General features: G+C 37.7%; 2 protein-coding genes across 3 annotated transcripts; both read right to left on the minus strand.

Moving 5' to 3' along the window:
• Nucleotides 1–1,691: 1,691 nt before the first annotated feature.
• Nucleotides 1,692–16,484, minus strand: LOC114314920 (TIM-barrel signal transduction protein). Of its 2 annotated transcripts, none has more exons than XM_082893423.1 (9): nucleotides 16,086–16,484; nucleotides 14,244–14,900; nucleotides 10,115–10,321; nucleotides 9,560–9,775; nucleotides 9,212–9,428; nucleotides 4,177–4,424; nucleotides 3,087–3,265; nucleotides 2,734–2,987; nucleotides 1,692–2,025 (listed from the first exon to the last, which is right to left on the minus strand). In XM_082893423.1, the coding sequence occupies exons 1-9, from the start codon at nucleotides 16,224–16,226 to the stop codon at nucleotides 1,874–1,876; spliced, it is 2,271 nt and encodes a 756-aa protein (XP_082749549.1). In that variant the 5' UTR covers nucleotides 16,227–16,484; the 3' UTR covers nucleotides 1,692–1,873. The 2 variants fall into 2 exon arrangements, with proteins under 2 accessions (XP_082749549.1, XP_082749550.1); XM_082893424.1 differs by having other exon boundaries at nucleotides 14,244–14,894; nucleotides 16,086–16,424.
• Nucleotides 16,485–19,601: 3,117 nt separating this feature from the next.
• On the minus strand, nucleotides 19,602–21,036 carry LOC114314909 (heavy metal-associated isoprenylated plant protein 2). Its single transcript, XM_028261442.2, has 2 exons — nucleotides 20,820–21,036; nucleotides 19,602–20,273 (listed from the first exon to the last, which is right to left on the minus strand). The coding sequence occupies exons 1-2, from the start codon at nucleotides 20,902–20,904 to the stop codon at nucleotides 19,939–19,941; spliced, it is 420 nt and encodes a 139-aa protein (XP_028117243.2). The 5' UTR covers nucleotides 20,905–21,036; the 3' UTR covers nucleotides 19,602–19,938.
• Nucleotides 21,037–21,808: the final 772 nt, after the last annotated feature.

Below are 21,808 nucleotides of genomic sequence, written 5' to 3' on the forward strand. Positions count from 1 at the left end.
CATTTTTCACCCCCTCAAGATTCGAACCTAGGTCATGCCTGTGAAGAAGGATATCTTCTCCACTAAACCACCCTGAGTGGTGAGTGTCAGGATGTTTGAAATAGGAAGAAAGAGTTCTTTTTGTAATAGCAGAACTTATCTCGAGTAATTAATTAGATATCTAAGGTAAAGTCCATCGCCCCCTCCCCGGTGGTGAGTGTCAGGATGTTTGAAATGGGAAAAAAGAGTCTTTTTTGTAACAGCACAACTAATCTCAAGTAATTAATTATATGTCTAAAGTAAAGTCCATCCATCACCGATGTGTGAGTTTCGTAACTTCTCCCACAATTAAATATTCTAACTAGCAGTACCCCATACTATGCCCGGATAAATAACAAAAAATAATAAATACTATGGAACATGTTAAAAATTAACAATTAAATATTATTATATTAATTTAGATAGGTATTGAAATAATATATTTGAATGATCTTACTATATTTAATTAAATAAATTTTAGAGAAAAAAAAAGTTTAACTAAAAATCAAGGGTAAGAGTGGATTATGTAAATATAAGATAAAAATAAAAACAAATTAAGTTTAAATTGGAAGATAAACTATAAAAATATATAATAATAATAATAAAATAAAAAAAAAAGAAAATTAGATAAATCCTAAAAAAAATGAGGTAGAGAGAAATTGAGTTTTTGAAAAAAAAAAAAGTTGAAATTTAAAAAATCAAAAATTAGATAAGATAAACTTAAAAAGAAAAATAAAATCTAATATAACTCTAATAACAGAAGAACCGAAGAGGGCAATAGTTAAAAAATTGGATAAGAGTGAAATGTCATTTATAATTTTTTATAATTTTAAAATTTGTAAAAAAAACTATAAAAAAAATAAAATAAAATTGAGGTGGTATGTCAAAAATTAGAAAAGATTTAAGTGCCACTTATAATTTTTTAAAATTTAAATTTTGTGTACTTAAAAAATAAGCAATTTTGTTATCTTATTATACAAATTTTAACTCTATTTTATGTCTACTACCTATAATTTTAAACAAATTTTGTATTCTAAAGCTACTTAATTAAAATAAGAAAAAATATATTTTTTATGACACGTCAACAAAATTAGGGAGGGAGAAACATTTATAATAGAAGATAAGACAGGGGAAGGGAGCCCTAAAAACATTAATTAGTATTGAGGTGTAACAATTTTAATATTAAGAAAATTTTAAGTCACTGATTTTTCATCATAGTTTTGCATCACCATGTTAATTTTCGATTGATTCCCTATTGAAATAAAGTGTAAAAGAAAAAATACAAAAAATGAAAACTATAAAATATTTGTATCTCTAAAATCACACCCAAAGCCCCATGTGCTATATTAGAGAGAAAATACACACATTTGGTATTTGATTATTATTTTTCTGTTCTCTGTTCTCAAAAACAGAAAAAAACTGATACAAAGAAGGGAAAACTCATTAGGCAAACCGTTTCCTAAACACCTCTTTTAGAAAACACTTTCAAATAGTTTTATGAATTTTAGAAAACTGTTTTCACTAAAAAATGAAAACAAATGTTTCAGAACTTTTCAATATTTTTGTTTCAAAAAACACAAAAAAACGAAAACAATACCAAACAGGTGTAATGTTCCCCACATGGCAGTATGCAGTACACAATTAGCGTAAATATGATGGAAGAAATACACATCTTTTGGAGAGAAATCTTCAATTACACCTTCAACACAAATATTGCATATTGCAATAACAAGTTCTCAAATTTTCCGTCATAAATTCTTGTTTTCTTCAAAAATTTTGAAAATACGAAATTCGAAGTGAAGACAAACATACCTATAACACAGTTTTGTTTAAACACCAGAAACGTTGTAATTCTTTACTTCAGAGGAATTGATTTGTACTGTTGGACAGTAGCTGTTATAGCTTGTTCAACCGGTAGCCTCTCCATGCTTGATGCACCGTAGAACCCCTGAACTCCGTTCGTTCTCTTCAGCACAAATTCCGCCTCTTTTGGACCGGATATTGGACCTGAAAATTACAGAAGATTAGTTGTTTTACATTAAGGCTATTGTAGAAAAAAGGACAAAAAAATTGATAGACCCATCACATTTTAGCTTTAATAGCTTACATTACAGGACCAAGTAATACCAACATGTCAAAGTGATATTGTTAACTATCAAAACAATAGTCGAAGGAAAGAAATCCAGTTTCAAACTTCTATACAAATTTGGCACAAGATTCTTTTGGCTCTCTATTTGGAATTTTATTCTCAATTGGATATTTAGGTAATGTTTGGTTCGCTAGAATGAATTTAGGCAGGAATTGAGTGACCATTTCCTTGGCGTCCCAATGGAACGGCCATTCTCCTAAATTGGTGAATGGTGATTCCATGTCCAATGTAAATTCTTTTCCTTTTTACCTAACCAAACATGAGAATGTGTATGCCGACAAAATGACCAATCCATCCCAGCCTCTTTCTAGTGAACCAAACACTATATTAGATCTTTTGCAAAAATCATCATCTGAATAGCTCAGTCAGAATAATTCACAAAGAAAAATATCCTCCATATCAACATATTTGCATAGGATCAGGCATAGGATTATCCACAGCACTGGCCTCTGGTTATATTAAAAGACCCTTCATATTTTTAAACAATTCATGCCAGTATATCTCGAAATTCAGGATTGGTCCATAAAAAATTCATCAAATAACGAAAAGGTTTCCTGGATGCTTACCTCCATGGCAGAGCACAATAGCATCACGATTGATCCTACGTGCAGCATCTGCAATAGCTTGTACACGAACCACACTTTCCTCAATTGAGACAGCTGTTTGTGCACCAATTGTTCCAGATGTCGTGAGGCCCATGTGGGCTACAATGATATCAGCACCAGCTTTTGCCATTTCAACGGCTTCATCTGGGTTGAAAGCATAAGGGGTTGTTAATAGGCCCATTTTATGAGCTTTCCCAATCATTGTGACCTCCAAGCTGAGCATGGAAACAAGAAAGAGCACTTAAGAGACTCTTTTTGCTGATTTAGAGAAAGCACATGTAGCTTAATAAAATATAAGTGACTTTGAGGCCTACCCATATCCCATTCCTGTCTCTTCCAGATTTTGTCTAAAGTTACCATCAAAGAGCCCAACAGTTGGAAAGTTTTGCACCCCATAAAATCCTATTGACTCCAACTGCTTTAAAAAGTGATCCATTCGGCGAAAAGGATCAGTAGCACATACACCGGCAAGTACTGGTACTTTTTTCACCACCTATTCATTTTGAACAGTTGTATGTATCAGTTGAAAACTTCCAGCAACTATGCAGAATTTGAGCAAGAAAGTTCATCTCAAAATCTAAACTGATCCATATTATGGTTTCATATAATGACTACAAAATCAAAATTGTAAAAAATAAGAACAAGTAAATTCAAGAACAAGATTGAAGTGTCAACAGTGGAAAGAGTTTCATCTTCTTCCTTTTGTTTGTACTTTTCTTGCAGAATAAAATAGGGAATTTAATTTTAGTCATCAATTTAATTTCCTAATACAATAGGATGTTAGGGGTTAGTAAGTTAGATTACAACAAAGGGCTGCAGCCACTCCATTGACTCGAACCTTGAACCTCTAACCTTCTCACAGGGACAGCTACATGGACCATTGGGCCAACTGCCCGTCCTTAATTTCCTAATCATCTTCAGAATTTTCGGCATATTTGACAATTGCTTAGAATTTCAAATGGTGTAGTAATTAATACTTGTTTTATTTAGAAACTTTTGATTTGACGTGTAGGATCCTTTAACATGAACCCTGCAAAAAATTTAAATGGTCATTGTAAAGACATTTAATAATGTTGAGATCCCTGAATTCAGCATACAACTACTACCTTGTGTCTTCCATTTGAATCTATTGAGTCAAACACAGTCTTAAGTGAGAGATAAAGTTTGAATTAAATACTGATAGTTTTTTCTGATCTTCACTCTTTTTCTCTATTCAAGACAGCCCAACTGTTGGCTTTTCAGCGGTTTCACCAGCCATGGTTTGTATGTATTAGTTCAATATCAATTAAAAGAAAATTGATTCATGAGAGTTCATTAAAGTTTAGGGAAGTCAGAATAATTCCACTGATTTCATAGCTGTTGGAGTTTACATGAATTTAGAACAAGCAAGCAATCACAACTTACAGGCAAGACTTCATTGGCCATATCAACCACAATTGCATTTGCATCAGCGAAAGGTAATAAACCTGCTAAGGAACCCCTTCCTGCCATTCGGAAGCGTCCCGAGTTGTACAGGACTATCAGATCCACACCACCAGCTTCCTCAAACTTTGCAGATATGCCTGTCCCTGCACCAGCCCCTATAATGGGCTTACCCGCCCTCATTTGATCTTTCAGTTGCTGCAGTATCACCTTTGTTCTTTGCAACGTTTCTGTCAAGCAAAAATTGACAAACTAGGTTGTTTTCCAAATAAAATAGAACATGTGACTTCTCAAAATACATGCATACACAACGTAACTTTAGAAATTCCTAGATCAATTTATTATGTCAAAGTCTAAGCCCAAAGATGAACAGTTGGAACCACAAATCAAGCCCACACACTTCAACCAGTGCATACTCGAAGAGATAGTTTCAGCCGTGTAATTTTACTAGAACATTTTCTCATTGTCAGTCCATACATCAACTAGTATACCCAGATGCACCAAGCACTTTGTTTTTGTTTTATTTGGTTTTTTATTCTTTTTTTCATATATATACAAAAATCATCATCTCCAGCACAAGTGTATCTTCTAGCTTTTATTCACAAGTGTACCTTCCCTGCGTGTTCTAATTTCGACAGGAACACAAGTGATCGCATTCGTGGTTGAAATCAGATTTGTAGGCAACTCTATAAACTGTACGGCCTCAAATGGACTTCACCAGCTAACCAAACAGGTATCACAGTCACAATATATATCATAGACATAGTCCGAGACAATTTTTACAGGTTCTTGGAAGCATATTTGTGGCCCCGGGTTTGTTCAGGTGACACCTTTTGATTCTTCACCCGTTGAACGACAGCTTTAAGGCTGCTGTAGTAAATTTCCACGGTCCTTCAGTATCAGCACAATTCAACTATCTAAGCAACAAGGATATGTATTTATCATCAAAAAACAGTGGGAACAAGTATAATCCTGTCAGGATGCAAGTCACTGAATGACCAGAGTAACTAGTCCGGAAAAGGTTTTTATTTAATTATTATCTATGCTTACTCTTAGTCGAATTAATGCCCACTTTACAGCGAGCCATTATTTATTTCGTCTAGTGATACTACTTTTACCGTTATATTACAATTAACATCGTTATTAGTATTTTTATATCTGTGTCATTAAACCTACTCCACTAAACCTAACCCACTACACCACTACCACCTCACCTACTCCACTAAACCTAACCCACTACACCACTACCACCTCCACTTCACCTACTCCACCACTCCATCTCCACTTTACATCTCCTATATAATGTACAACAATATCAATCAATAATACAATTCTCTTTATACATTGAATTTCAACATGGTATCAGAGCAAGGTTAACAACCTAGTCATTCTGCTTCACCGGCGGGCGGCAGTCTCGCCTTGGCCGCCCGCCGGACCTCTACACATACCTTCACTCCGTCGGCCCACACGACAGCCACCGATTTGTTTTTCTCAATTTGGTTTTCTCCAAGTGCTGCTGCTCTTTGGCAAGCTTCTTGAGCCTAGCAAGTTCAAGGTCTTTGCTCATCCTCCTTCTGTACATGTCTGGGAAGGTGATTGGTTCCTCCATTATTGACTTTTCTCCTTCTCTGATCTTTAATGGGTACACTATTGCCTCTGGAGCTGGGTTCTGGAATGTGGCTATGGATAATCTGCTGCTCTTTGAGTTCACCACTGCTTGATGGTCTGCGTTCTTGAACCTCCCATTTCTTGAAACATACAGGTTCTGTCTCTCTCGTGGGGGCAGAGAGCAAAGTTGGAAAGCACTTCAAACTCGCCGACCGCAAAACCACCTTCACAACGGAGCTCCGTGCCGGCGCCACCACCTTCCTCACCATGGCAGAACTTCACCTCCAAGGGAAATCGCTGGAGCCGTGCCAATAGCTATGGATCCAAGCTTAGTGGCTGGTAAAGGTGAAAGAGAACCAAGAAATCCACCCATTGTTGTACGTGCAACACCCACAATACAAACATCTCTAGGATTTACCGAATCTGCAGGTGCTGTTGCTGCTGCTGGAGCCATGATGATATATGTAAATGAATATCTGAGAAAGAGTTGAATCCACACAGCAGTGCAGAGAGAGATGAATTGTTTAGTTCCTGAGTGTTATCTTTCATCTCCCCTCATGCACACTACTTCTCTCTCCAAAAATATTCTTTACTTTTTCTTAACCCCACTCCAGCACCTCCTCTTTATTTTATTATCACTTCCTCTCACTCTCTCATAAAATAATACTCCACCTCTCCTGCACCCGACAGACCCCATACTCCTTATTATGCTCTCTACTCTCACCTTCTCTCTCTCTCCACTTTATCACATGGGTTTGTCCCTCTCTCTCCTCCGTTTGATTTCAAAATCAATTCTTTTTATTTATTTTTTCCAAATCACTTTTAATCTTTTTTGCATACCCACTCTCCAATAATATATTTTTTGTAGGGGCACTAACCCAACTTTATTTTGAAACAATCACACTGATGTTTTTCATATAATCCATCTACAAATATTTTTTTATCTATTTTCTTTATCCCTTGTTTGCTTTCATTTTATTTTTATTCTTTATAAAAAAAAAAACAAATACTTCAAACACCATTCCTGGATTTAACAAAACCGTGGGCCCCGAAACCACGTGACCCACTTTCCTTATTTTCCCACTCTTTCGTTTTTCTTTCACATTATTTTTAATCTTTTTCAAATTCCATTCATACCATATAGATTTGCACAACAAACCATATTTTATTCATCTTAGGGATCCACCCCGATCACAATTTTACACACACACACACACAAAAAAAAAAAAAAAAAAAACAACAACAACAACAACACAACAACAAAACAAAACAACACAAAAAGATTTGTTTTTTCTTTTCTGCAGACGGCCACCCACCGACCTTACTTCTTCGCCTATTCCGCCGGTCTTTTCTTCTTGCCTCCGTCCTGGGCGGCCCTTGACGGTGTTGCCTCCGTGTTTCCCACTCCACTGGGCACGATCACTCCACCCTGCTCCTCCACTACAGCATATGGCGGACCTCCAAATCGGAACATAACAGTGGCCTTCCGCTTCAGCTCCTTATTTTCCGCCTTTAGCACACTTATCTCTGCTCGCGCATCCTTATACCTGCGTTGGAGCAGAGCCAGTTGGGCGTTTAACTGTTGCACCTCATTTGTCCTACTCTGAAGCCGGTGCGACAAGTTTGTGACCGCAGTCATGGTTTCCACGCATGACTTCAAAGTATACTGATTGGCCTCAATATCAGTTTGCACCGCCATTTTTTGCTCCACCGACCGCATCGGAAAGTTCAACGGAGCAAAACCAGAGGCGCTTGGTTGAGGTTCACTGGCCACCGCACCAATTATCTCTCTTGTTGACTCGTTGAGGTCGGGAAAGAGAGTGAGCAGACCACGGGACGAAGAGGCCATATTCTGGGTAGCTGAACGGGAAGACGAGGCCATGTTCTGGGCAACCGAGTGTTACAGAGTGTTACAGAGTTTCTCTCTCCGCAAACGCAGACTTTTTTTTCAGAAGTTTTTCTTCGCAAGTTGTTTGTCTTCGCCTCAGCCTCAGCCTCAGCCTCCGTCTTATAGCCAAGGCAGACACGCGCATCATGCGCCGCTCGGCGCTCGACGACAAACTGGGCACGCCTTTTGATGGCACACCTTTTTATAGATTGGGCACGCCTTTTGATGGCACGCCTTTTGATGGCACGCCTTTTGAAAGATTGGACACACCTTTTGAGGGCACGACTTTTGAGGGCTCGATATCTATATCCATGTATATCTTTTGGGCAGCCTATATACACACTCATACAGTGTCTTCTACACCGGTCAGCTTTATCAATCCCTTTGTTTCAACCTCAAATAGGTTTCTATCTTCACACCTATTTGAGTTTGAGGGGGGGTTATACACAGTATCATGTATAAGTCGCTCATGGCGCACTCCCTAAGTCGCCCCCTTGGTGCACCACCACAACGGTCCGACATGACCCCATAAACTGTCCCGACATTGATTCCGGTCAGCTTCTACTACGGTCCGACATGACCCCATAAACTGTCCCGACATTGATTCCGGTCAGCTTCTACAACGGTCCGACATGACCCCGTAAACTGTCCCGACATTTATTCCGGTTAGCTTCTACAACAACGGTCTGACACGACCACACAGTGTCTGCTACAACGGTCCGACATGACCCCGTAAACTGTCTTCTATACCGGTCCGACATGACCCCATAAACTGTCTTCTACAACGGTCCGACATGACCCCATAAACTGTCTTCTACATCGGTCTGACATGACCACACAGTGTCTGCTACAACGGTCCGACATGACCTCGTAAACTGTCCTGCTACAACGGTCCGACATGACCTCATAAACTGTCTTCTACAACGGTCTGACACGACCACACAGTGTCTGCTACAACGGTCCGACATGACCCCGTAAACTGTCTGACACGACCATACCGTGTCTCCTATCCTGTTTTGTTTTTATTTATCAGTTTACTTTCATGTTTTGTTACTCTCTCCAAACTCAAGTTGGTTTGTGTCTAACCTCCTTGAGTTTGAGGGGGGCTGTTAAACCTACTCCACTAAACCTAACCCACTACACCACTACCACCTCACCTACTCTACTAAACCTAACCCACTACACCACTACCACCTCCACTTCACCTACTCCACCACTCCATCTCCACTTTACATCTCCTATATAATGTACAACAATATCAATCAATAATACAATTCTCTTTATACATTGAATTTCAACAAACTAGAACTTCAATCAATTTACATGAATTTAGATATATATAGTTACACGCATCTGTTGTGAACTTGTGATAAAAGCCATAAAAATAACTGTATTGTGTGTATGGTACTAAAGCCAGAACAAGTGCAGTGCGATATATGTCTGTAACTGAAACTTCCAGAGATGATATTTTAATTAAAGAAGTTACTTATAATAAAAATAAAAATTAACACACATTAGAACCTGGTTTTGCATCAGGGAAGTCACTCAAGCTGTAAGAAATTGTGCCATAGCCTGATGTATTTGTCTTGGAAGCAGACCCCTCTTGAAGGTTATGATTAGGATCAACAAAATCTTGCTGATCACTGGTATATTTAAGATTCTTGCAAATCTCTAAGAATGAACCAACCACTTCGTCAACAAACTCAGGGTCATTAATATGATAAGGAGACACCTTAATCTGTTAATACACAAAACTCCTATTTTCAGAAATAAATTGAAATGGCAAATAGATGAAAAGCCATGAACATCGAAAACCCAAGCAAATAGAGAAGGTTAGAAACTCTAACACACGCCAAGTAATGATGCTACCTGCCGGTCTTCATTTGTCTGAATAAGCCTTTGTAGTTCATCTGTAAGAGCACCAGTAGCCTCAGGATCGTAAAAGGGCTTCCCAGGTGCATCCAAAGCAGATATTCCTTTTCCTGGGAGGCAAACACGTATCTTTGATGATGACTTGTTCAGTTTGTTTGCTATAAAAGCAGCAAATTTCTTGTTTTCATCTGCTGTAGTTCGCATTAAAGAAACCTGCACATGGCATAAATTTATGTAACAGGGACACTCCAAAATATTATCTCACTGGAATTATTTGACTACGGCTGTAGAGAGAATCTAGTTCTCTTTTTGTTTCAATGATAGATTAAAGGGACTATGGTCAACCACCAAGATATTAATGTAATAGATAAAAACCAAATTTTGCTTAAAGATGGCAATGTATGCATTCTAATAACAAAAAAGTAATGTAATACAAAGATAATACCATGCTAAAACTTCAAATGAATATGCTCATATGCAATTCAGCGTCAATCGTGCCATAATTGGGGGGAGAGAGAGAGAGAGAGAGAGAGAGAGGGCAGGTAGAGTTACCTGCTCATTGTGTTTGTAAAGCTTTCTTTGCTGAAAATTAGAAGGTATGGTATCCATGGAGCCAAAATTCACCATATCCAAGGCTCCCACACTTAGAACTAGGGGAATCTTCTTCTCTATAATGGCATCAAAGCGTGAACTGTCACAAGCAAGGACACCTCCAACAATATGATCAGCAACCTCTGTTGTTGTGATGTCCATAACACCCTGAATAAAAATAAAGAAAAAAAGGCAACTATGAAATATGAATAATAAAGGTTTAACTCCATCCAGAAGACTGGGGATGAGCTGGCTATCCTGATTTCGTTCTTCCAAAACCTTGTAAAATTACAACCAATTAAAAATATAGAAAAATATGAAAATTAATGCTATAGTTTAAGTACATAGATGACTTCTTAGCAATTGGAACTCTTTAGAAGAAAACATGGCAACAAACATGAACAAGCAAATCGATGATTAGCTTTACATTAATAGATAAGTAATGCAAGAAACAACTCATCAACCTAAAGATCATCCAGTTTTTAACGTGTCTACTTTCAGCAGAGTTTGTTTGAATTTGTTCTAAGACTAGTTTCCAAGTACGCTTGGTCACCTCTGATCCAACACTGAGGTAATGAGAATGGATAAGCAATTGATGTTCTAGCAATCAAGTAGCTGGATCTACTTTAATCTGCTTGTCAACTTTCTGTTAAAATCCACCTACTCTCCACCTACTTCACCCACTTAAACCTACTCCACTAAACCTAACCCACTACACTACTACCACCTCACCTACTCCACTAAACCTAACCCACTACACCACTACCACCTCCACTTCACCTACTCCTTACCTACTACACACTCACCCTCTTCTATATATAGGAATCATGAATCATTGTAATAGATATCAATATAAATCAATCAATAATACAATTCTCTATTTCTCTTTATACATTAAATTTCTACATGGTATCAGAGCAAGGTTAAGCACTTAGTATTTTTCGTTTCACCGGCGGGCGGCAACCTCGCCTTGGCCGCCCGCCGGACCTCAACCTATTCCACTTATTTTCTACACATACCTTCCCATCACTGCCTAAATCCTCTCTCTTGAGGCCAATGTGAATTCCTCTTCTTCATAATCTGCACTAACTGTGGCATCTTTTCCTGGGGCAAACTCTGCAACCCAACACTCAATCTATGCTTCTCCTCCATGCTCATTTGCCTCTTGTTAGGATCCTTCGCCTTCGGCTTTGGTTTGGGCTTCGCCACAGCCTTGAGCTTCACTGCAGCTTTCAGCTTCACGGCAGCCTTCGGTTTCACAGCAGCTTTTGGCTTCGCAGCTGGCTTGGCCTTTGCCGCTGGCTTGGGCTTCACAGCGGCTTTAGCTTTTGGCGCAGCAGCTTTTGTCTTAGCCGGAGCCTTCTTTTCCTTTTTCGCTTTTACAGCCTTCGGCTTTGCAGCAGCCTTCGGCTTTGCTTCCCTCTGGTGGCTCCCCAGGTTCCACCTGAGCTGCATGATTCATTTATAGCTGCAATTGATAAGGGAAGTATTAGAACAATGCCCAATAGAAGTATGCCAGCTGCTCCTTACCCTACTCCTGGAGCACTATTAATAGGTGATGCTTTCAACATGCGTCATCCTTTAACTGGTGGAGGAATGACTGGAGCCCTGTATAAGGTGTTTTGTGCATCTCCTGATCAAGCAAGGAAGGAAATGCGTGAAGCATGTTTTGATTATTTGAGCCTTGGAGGTGTGTGTTCAACAGGACCAGTGGCTTTACTCTCTGGTCTAAATCCTAGCCCATTGAGCTTGATACTCCATTTCTTTGCTATAGCCATATATGGTGTTGGCCGTCTCTTGCTACCATTTCCTTCCCCTAAGCGCCTGTGGATAGCAGCTAGATTATTTTTGGGTGCATCGGCTATCATTTTTCCCCTCTTTCTCTCACATGGGCTTGTCCCCTCTCTCTCCTCCGTTTGATTTCAAAATCCATTATTTTTATTTATTTTCTCCAAACCACTTTCCTTATTTCCCCCATCTTTCATTTTGATTTCAAATATATTTTTATTATTTCTTTCTTTATTTTTCTTTCACATTATTTTTTAATCTTTTTCAAATTCCATTCATACCATATAGCTTTGCACACCAAACCATCTTTTATTCATCTCAGGGATCAACCCCGATCACAATTTTAACCAAAAAAAAAAAAAAAAAAAAAAAAAAAAAAAAAAAAAACAACCACAACAACACAAACCACAACACCACAAGATTTGTTTTCTTTTCTGCAGACGGCCACCCACCGACCTCACTTTTTCGCCTATTCCGCCGGTCTTTTCTTCTTGCCTCCGTCCTGGGCGGCCCTTGACGGTGTTGCCTCCGTGTTTCCCACTCCACTGGGCACGATCACTCCACCCTGCTCCTCCACTACAGCATATGGCGGACCTCCAAATCGGAACATAACGGTGGCCTTCCGCTTCAGCTCTTTATTTTCCGCCTTTAGCACACTTATCTCTGCTCGCGCATCCTTATACATGCGTTGGAGCAGAGCCAGTTGGGCGTTTAACTGCTGCACCTCATTTGTCCTACTCTGCAGCCGGTGCGACAAGTTTGTGACCGCAGTCATAGTTTCAACACAGGACTTCAATGTATACTGATTAGCTTCAATATCCGTTTGCACTGCCATTTTTTGCTCCACAGACCGCATCGGAAAGTTCAACGGAGCAAACTCCGGGGCGCTTGGTTGAGGTTCCAGTGCCACCGCACCAGTTATCTCTCTTGTTGACTCGTTGAGGTCGGGAAAGAGAGTGAGCAGACCACGGGACGAAGAGGCAATATTCTGGGTAGCTGAACGGGAAGAAGAAGCCATGTTTTTGGGTTGCTGAGTGTTTCAGAGAAGGGTTGGTTACAGAATGTTACAGAGAACGAAGAGGTTTCAACTGGTTTGTTATGCTTCCAAGCCTCAGACTTCGCTTTGGTTTATAAAGACAGAGACAACGAGGCCGACACGCGCTCTGTCAATCACGTGCATCGCCGCGTGTCAAGCGCCCCTTTTGATGGCTCGACGCTTTCTGTCGGGCACGTCTTTTGATGAAGTGGGCGCGCCTTTTGATGGCACGCCTTTTGATGGCACGCCTTTTTATGGATTGGGCACGCCTTTTGATGGCACGCCTTTTGAAAGATTGGGCACACCTTTTGAGGGTGCGACTTTTTAAGGGTCCGACAAGACTCTGTAAACTGTCCCGACATTGATTCCGGTTAGCTCCTTCATGGGTCCGACAAGACTCTGTAAACTGTCCCGACATTGATTCCGGTTAGTTTCTACAATGGTCCAGCAAGACTCCGTAAACTGTCACCACAACTGTCACAACATTGTCTGCTACAACGGTCCGACATGACCCCATAAACTGTCTTCTACATCGGTCTGACACCACCATCCAGTGTCCTCTACACCGTTATGACACCACCATACAGTGTCCTCTACATGGTTATGACACCCCCATACAGTGTCCTCTACAACGTTATGACACCACCATACAGTGTCTCTTATCCTCTTTTATTTTTATGTATTTTCTTGTTTTGTTACTCTCTCCAAACTCAAGTTGGTTAGTTCCTATCCCCCTTGAGTTTGCGGGGGGCTGTTAAAATCCACCTACTCTCCACCTACTTCACCCACTTAAACCTACTCCACTAAACCTAACCCACTACACCACTACCACCTCACCTACTCCACTAAACCTAACCCACTACACCACTACCACCTCCACTTCACCTACTCCTTACCTACTACACACTCACCCTCTTCTATATATAGGAATCATGAATCATTGTAATAGATATCAATATAAATCAATCAATAATACAATTCTCTATTTCTCTTTATACATTAAATTTCTACACTTTCTATTTCACTTGAACACCTTTGTTTTTGATAAGTAAAAACCGCCTAAGTTTGATCCATACACTTTCGTTCAATCATTCCAACTTGTAAACATAAAGTTATTATTGTAAGCAACAAAATGACTTTTCCTCAAGTTAATGTTTTAGGTCAAAAACCCAAAGGAGTAGAAGTCAACCACTTCCAACAAAACTAGTATTTTTAATTGAGCCTGAGATTTTGAAATGCAAATAATATTTCAATGGGCATATGTACCTGTATGAAGCCTGCTCTAACTAGATGCTCCATAGCCCTGCCCCCAACCCCAGTGGCATGGAAAATTAATGTTTCATAGCCTTCTTTAAGCAATTTTTCTTTGACAGCATTTACACAAGGAGTGGTAACCCCAAACATGGTTATACCGACTGTGAACTTATCACTCTTAGCAGAAGGTGAAGCTTGAAGTTGAAGCCTTCCTATCACCATTCCAGCAAAAGCAGCTCCGGCATTTGACAGAATGACCCTACTTACATTGTTAATACCACAAACATCCACAACCGATGGAAACAATATCAGATCTGATGTTCCAACATAAGGTTCAGTCTGACCACTAGCTACAGTTGATACAATGACCTTAGGGATTCCAATTGGAAGAGATCTTAAGGCTGATGATAGCAGAGACGTGCCTCCACTACCCCCAAGTCCAATAGCTCCGGCAAGAGCACAATCCTTGTGGGCTTTTTGTAGGAAATTTTCGACTGCTTTACTCATTATAGCAATAGCTTTGCCCCTATCATCTGGAAGCAAGGTGTGGGATCGCTCGTCTGATCCAAAATAGCATGACAGAACATCCTTCCTTGACACAAATTTGAAATCCCCACAACTCTCTGTCTCCTTCTGACTAGTGGAAACATCAACAACCGTCACCTGTACCTGTACATTTCCTTTGTTATAAACATAGAAGTCCATTTTCCTAATAAATCAGAAATTAGAACCCAAACATAATTACACCAAGCAAACAGCAATGTCCAATCATGAAGCATTCTGTCCTGGCACGTTATGAACTTTGATGCACTACAGCATCATAACGGTCCCAAAAGCTCAATTTTATATTATCACTTGATAAGCAAAGTGACAAATATAACTGCAAATAACTGCAGAAGGAAGAAGAGAAACTTTCTTTTTATTCGAATAGGAAGCACTGTAAACTCAAGGTTCTAGTTTTATGTGTGATGTGAATTTATAAAATCCAAAAGACTTATCCCATACTAGTTACAACTAAAATAGGAAAGATTAAGAATATGTCTCTCTCAAACTTGCATAGATTAAACTGAGATTATGCCCAACATTTTTATTTTTTGGATAACAAGGGTATATGAGACTTTGTCCTGACTAAACAAGCGTACATACATGCAATGCCCATGCCACACAAGCCCTGGGATGGCCCCAAGGGGGTCAAGTGTTGTGTATTTGTCTTGTACTCTGTGGGATCCAAACAACTATTAGTTTTAAATAAAATTTGAATTAGGTTGTAGAGTTCAGAATTCACAAGTAGTCCATAATGTGTACTGTTTTAATAATTGTATACAATTAGGATTTATTGGGTTCGGTTATAAACAGGGATTTGTGGGAATTCAAGGTGTGAGATTGCGAGGGTTTGTAGAGATGTAGGGGAGACGAAAAATAACAGGGAGACTCAGATATTGGTGTCGGGTCTTTTGGTATTTTTAGTCTCTTGATTGTATTCGTTTATTATTATTTTCTTTCGGTGTGTGTAGGTGTGCTTCTGTTCATTTTCGTGGGATGTGCGATAATCCCAACATCAAGTGCTTTCATGGATTCGAACTCGTGACCTATTCGCTAACCCTTGGGTTGAATTGTGCCCAATTGCATCCCAACAAATATTGCAGAGACTGAGAAGATAAAACTTTCTACTCATTGGCTGGTCAAATCTACAACAATTGCAACTCTACCAAATACCCAGAAGAAACCAACAGTTCATATTCGATTCAGTTCATAGTAGATACACACATGCGTACATAAATATATGTGTGTGTGTGTATGTGTGTGTGTGTGTGTAAGGAAAGAGAGGAATAAGATGGATAAAGAATGCAGTGCCTTAGAGGAGGAGTGAGAGGAAAAGCTGTTGAGATTGGATCGAACGGAGTCGGAGAGGAATCGGAGCTCCTCGAGCTTTGTATCAGCTGTTCCAATGCAGAAAACTTGGAGAGTGTTATTGTTGTTGTCTTGATTTGCCATTTTCTTTTTCTTTTCTTCTTTTGTTTCTGGGTTGATTCGGTTCAGTGATCAGTGGCGGTTGGTTGGTTGCATAGTTTGTTGATAATAGGATTTGAGACTTCGAAACTCCAGAGGTTGATAGAATGGGGTTGTCCTGTTATTGTTGTTGCTGTTGACTCGTTGCTGTTGTTGCAGGTGGAGGGGCATAACAGATGTTTTATGAGAAAATGGGGTTTGATTCTAATATTTCCACGTCACTATTCCTTCTCTCAAGTCCCTAACCACACTCGGATTTTCTATCAAATTTAAATATGATGAATCACGTTTATATTTTTTTTATTCAAACATAGTATCAAATTTATATCAAATGAAGTGAGAGTTACTTCTTTATTTATTTTTTTTTGTTTTTTTTTTTTTATCAAATCAAGAAAGTACTTTATTCTTTTATCAAATTTATAAGTGACCATTGAACCAAATATCTGCTCAATCATCTTCTCAGATATTTACCGGACAACCAAGTTTAGGATGATTTAGGGTGAAAATTTACTCTTACCAAATGATCGGCCGAATTGATGAAACTCGTTGGAGTCTGCCATATCTGTTATAATATCTAAGAGAGAAAGAGAAAGGAAAAAAAATTATATTATATTAAATGTTGTAACAATATATACAAGACTCCTTTATATAGAAAGAGAGGAATCTAAGACGTCGTTTTGATACATTTGAGCCACACAAATTCGGACCACCAAACATTTTTCTAAATATAATATGGTATGTATGATAGACAGAATATATAGTTACTATATTTAACACTCCTTTTAAACTCAAGTAAGGATACCAACTTGAGTTTGGAGAGAAAAACTAAAACATGTAATAAAATTAAAAGTAAAATAAAAGGCAAATAGATTGCAAAGTCTAAATAGGAGCGCAAGGGCACTTGAGATAGATCAGAGACCAGAGTTAATGTTGAAAGACAATTTATGGTCATGTCGGACCGTTGTAGGATTTGGCTAGAACTAAGGGGTTATTTGGGATGATCTAAATAAGTGCACTTTTTGACTTTTTATAAAATATGGGTTGGGTTTGGGTTAGGTTTGAAATGATGTATTAGAGAGGTGATATGACTTAAATAAGATGATGTGATTTAAATAGGATAGTGACTTTTTGACTTTTTTCAAGCATGCCAAACCAACCCTAATGCTGGGACAATTTAAAGTCATACCAAACTGTTGTAGAAACTGGTCAAAGCTAATGCTAGGACAGTTTAAGGTCGTGCCGAACCGTTGTAGAAGAATTGAATGTTAAACCAACAAACATGGCACATGCGTAACTTATAACGTGATATTAAACGGTGATGGCAACCAATGACATTGTATGTCAGGGGCGACTTGGGTTGTATGCCAGAGAAGGCAGCTTAGATTGTGCGCCAGAAGAGTCGACTTGAGTGGTGCGCCAAAGGGCGACTTGGGTGGTATGCCACATGGAGCGACTTGGCATAGTGTATAACCATATTCACCCCGATATAAGTATAATACTCTCAAACTCAAACAAGTTTGAAGATAGAAACTTATTTAAAGTTGAAGCAAATGGAAAGATAGAGTGGAGCAGAAGCGCAAAAAAAAAAAAATGATTGCAAGTAAAAAAAAATATGATAGAAATATTTGGGGTAGAAATAAACCAGCAAACAGAAGAAAAGATCACCATGAAGTGATACTCAACAGAATGAGTTGAGGTCCAATGGGCGGCCAAGCCAAGGTTGTTGCCTGCCGGTAAGGCAAAGAACACTAAGAGAAAATATTATATTGAATAATTATGTAACAGTGTATACAAGACTCCGTTATATAGGAGGAGAGAAATCTAAGTATGGAAATGAATATAATATGACATGTATGATAGACAAACTCGTTTGGGAACAGGTTAATTTAGTAACTTTTTGGCTATTTGGCTAAAAAGGTAGGTAAAAAAAACTTGTATGTTTGGGATGACTTTTTGGCTAATTACGAAAAGATGTGCAAAAAGTAGAGAGAAAATAGAATCTTTGACTTTTTGGTATGAGTTGTTGGCTTTTTGGCTAATTTAGTAACTTTTTGGCTAATTGACTAAAATAGCCTCTTGCCAAACGAGGCCTTACTATATTAAACAATATCAGATCAAGTTTCTCATCAAATTTAATGAAAATTTTGAGTAAGAGTTGGAAATGCTCTCAATACACACCATTTGTTTAAGAATAAAAAGTCTACAGACTCAGACTTGTCTATCTAGAAAATTTTGGGTGAGTAGTTATGTAGTAGAGATTAAATTTGCTTAGTATGGGGTTCATGTGTAGAATAAATTTAAATCACATATGATAAATCTTAATAATTTCTAAATAGTAAAGTATAAATTTGTAGTATTATTGTTTGTTTACACCATTTAACTTTTCTAATTTTTTCTCATTTTGTATCATCATTTTTTTTTTTAAATAATAGCAAGATATATTCATTTTCATCTTCTCCAACTTAACCCTAACCGTAACTCCCACCACCATTATCGACAGCTGCCAACCTCCTTCATGTTGCTTTCCTTTCCTGTTCCAATACATGCTCACTCTATCGCCCTTCCCTTCGTTAGCTTTCCTCCCCTCATGTCACCGCTCTCCCATTGCTCCTTTTTCGCATGCAAACTCTCTTTTGGTTGTGCAATGTTGTATTCACGATGCGAGGATGGAGATAGTGTGATAGCGATGGTAGGGGCTATAATTGTGGTAGTAGTAGAAGCGAGGGGTGGAGAGTGGAGGAGGAGCGAGGTTAGAGTTTGCAATGGTGGATGGGAATGAGGATGTGGTGGTGGTGGTGGTAGTGACCGGTAAAGGCCACCAAAGATGGTACCAACATGGAATTGCCAATTTGATAAGCTATAGCTACACCTGTTTGATTTACCAATATCAATGTGAATGTGACTGAGATTTTCACCATCTGATTATAAAAGAATTTTTTGATCTCCATGTGTATGGCTAACAATAACAAATTACAAGAAGCTCTGTTTCTAAAAGTGTTGACAAGTTCACAATAATCTCTTCTTTTTTTTCTTTTTTTTTATTTTAACACAGTTCACAATAATCTTTACATAAATTTTGTAATAATTTGGTGGATAAAATACCCTCTTATCTCATATGAGGTTTGAATTTAAGTTTCATTATTGTACAATGTAATTTTACATTCTCTTATTTCCCCCCTTCCATTCATTTTTATTTAAAAAAAAAAAGTCATTCTCTCATTAACCTTTTACCAATCATAAAATAAAAAATAAAATAAAAATTCCCGATGACACATAGTATCACAATACATGAAATGAAACTAGATATTGTTACAGTAGAAGAAAATATTCTCAAATGCACCAAAAAGATAGAACTTCGAATTCATAAGAAAAAAAAAAACTCGAAATACTATTTTTATTGATAAAAGATTGTTAACCCTTAGGCTTACATTGGTATATATATAATAAGTCTTAGACACAAAACAATCAATTTTTGAAAAATAAGTAACTTACATATTAAAAAAAAAACAAAATCAAGAAACTTAATAATTTTGAATTATTCATACTAAAAGAAAAAAATATAAAAATTCATAAAATCTTATCCAAATATTTGTTTGTTAGTTTGTTTGTTTGTTGTTGTTGTTGTTGTTGTTTTTTTTTTTTTTTTTTTTTCAAAGTACAATTTGGAGACCAAAATTTTGATGGTGGTTGCTTCTTGCTACATGATGGAGCATGATGGGTTGGGCTCATCCCAACGGGCTACTTGAACGAAAGCCATGCGATCGCAAACCGGGCAGGAATGGGGAGTGTGAATGTGGGCTTGGGCCTGGACTTGGAATTGGGCTTGAGCCTTTTGATCAGGCTTCTTTTCAGCGGGTTTCTTGTCATCGGGCTTCTTTGGGCCATCCTTTGGGGGAGGTGGTGGAGGCCCAATAGTGACAACTTCGGAGAATTTGCCAGTTTTACGAGTCCGTAAAATGATCTCATATGGGTCTGCATCTCCTGTTACAGTCAAGGTCCCCTTGGCTTCATCAGCTTCAATTTTATCTACTCCTGCAACACAATTCTGTTTTTTAAATTTTGAAAAAAAAAAAAAAAAAGGCACAAAAAAAGAAGAAAATGGAACATGACCATATAATAAGAAAAATGGTCTCCCAAAGTTGTTTTAGGAGCAATTTCCAAGTTACTTAGGCCTCGTTTGGTACTACATTTTAAACAGAACTAGCATTCAATTTTTTATTTTTAAAATAAAAACTTTTTAAGAGGGCCAATGTCTTCATGCGAATTTCGGGTTTATAAAGGCAATTTTAGTATTATTTTGTTTTTCTTTTTCTTTTTGTTTAAAGAAACATAGAGAATAATTTCAGATCAGTGATAAACTTCATAAACATTAATAATTAAAGTCTTGAAATTTTCTAAAAAATTGTTATTATTTTGTGAAAATAGCACTGAATTATAATTTTTTCAAATAATTAACTTATATTTCATTCACATTTTACTTTTTCTTTTTAAATTCTTATCTAAATAAATAACCCAAACACAACTTATAGAGAGAGAGAGAGAGAGAGAGAGAGAGAGAGATTGTGTCAATCTACTTACCTCGTAGTCCAGAGACAGCTCTGAGGAGTTTCTTCTTGCATTTTTGGCATGAAATATCAACCCTCAACACAGTTCTTTGTACCATATGGAACACTTTCCTTCTCTCTCTGAATCACAAAAATCATTAGTATTATGTTATTTAAGGAACCATCCAAGGTAGAGAGAAAGAGAGGCCATAACTGATCTTTGGGTTGTCCACCCTCCTCTACCAAATTTTACTTTGTTATATTGTCTTCTTTCAAATGGAGTTTGTTGTTGGTTTGTGGTGGCCCAATAGTGGGGTCAGCTTTAATAATTTAAAATTGGAAAATGCCTCCGACCTCAGTGGTGTTGGGGGTCGTGCGTGTAGGGCCCTGATTAGGCGAAATTTTTTTTTTTTTTTTTGTTCTCAGCCAATGAGATCGCGCCACATCACTGGGGTCTGTAGCATTGTTCTTTAAAATTTTCATCTTGCAATGTTTTTTAAGTAAATTATTTATATAAAAAATTATATTGATTGAACAATTATAATCATGTAAGCTGATTATATATATATATATATATATATTTTAAATAAAGACTATCTATTTTTAAAATTATACTACTCATTTTTTTTTAAAAAAAAAATGTGACTTGATCATGTGATTTTGAGTGTTCGATCAATCTTATTTTTTACATAAATAATCTACTCTTACAATTATATATACAAATTAAACAGTTCAAATTATTAATGAGTTCACAAAGGCCAAACATCACAAAGGCCAAACATCACGTTCGAATTGAAATTACTAAGGGGAGAGAATCCACTCATCTTAAATAATGTTCAATTATTTTAATCATACAAAGCTTTGGATTGTCAGTCAAATTGACATTGATGCATTTGTTGCTTGCATGCCTCTGGTCTATCACAAATGCACCATGTGGTGCAATTAACAACCTCAACTAAAAGCTTATGTATGGTTACACCAACAATAAACAAAGGACCAATCTAATAAAGTTGAATAAATAGA

Source organism: Camellia sinensis, chromosome 1 (assembly GCF_055761805.1).
Source record: "Camellia sinensis isolate YWXY chromosome 1, ASM5576180v1, whole genome shotgun sequence".
In the NCBI taxonomy this organism is placed as follows: Eukaryota; Viridiplantae; Streptophyta; class Magnoliopsida; order Ericales; family Theaceae; genus Camellia; species Camellia sinensis.

Bases quoted from the DNA above. Each gene is read 5' to 3' on its own strand.
- LOC114314920 (XM_082893423.1), bottom strand. From the start codon at position 16,226: ATGGCAAATCAAGACAACAACAATAACACTCTCCAAGTTTTCTGCATT. The intron at 10,322-14,243 runs GTACATATGCCC...ATTTTTATTCAG, and splicing joins TTAGAGCAGGCTTCATACAG to GGTGTTATGGACATCACAAC. The intron at 4,425-9,211 runs GTTCTAATGTGT...TTTGCTTGACAG, and splicing joins CTTCCCTGATGCAAAACCAG to AAACGTTGCAAAGAACAAAG.
- LOC114314909 (XM_028261442.2), bottom strand. From the start codon at position 20,904: ATGGTACAAAGAACTGTGTTGAGGGTTGATATTTCATGCCAAAAATGC. The intron at 20,274-20,819 runs GTAAGTAGATTG...ATTGTGTTGCAG, and splicing joins AGCTGTCTCTGGACTACGAG to GAGTAGATAAAATTGAAGCT.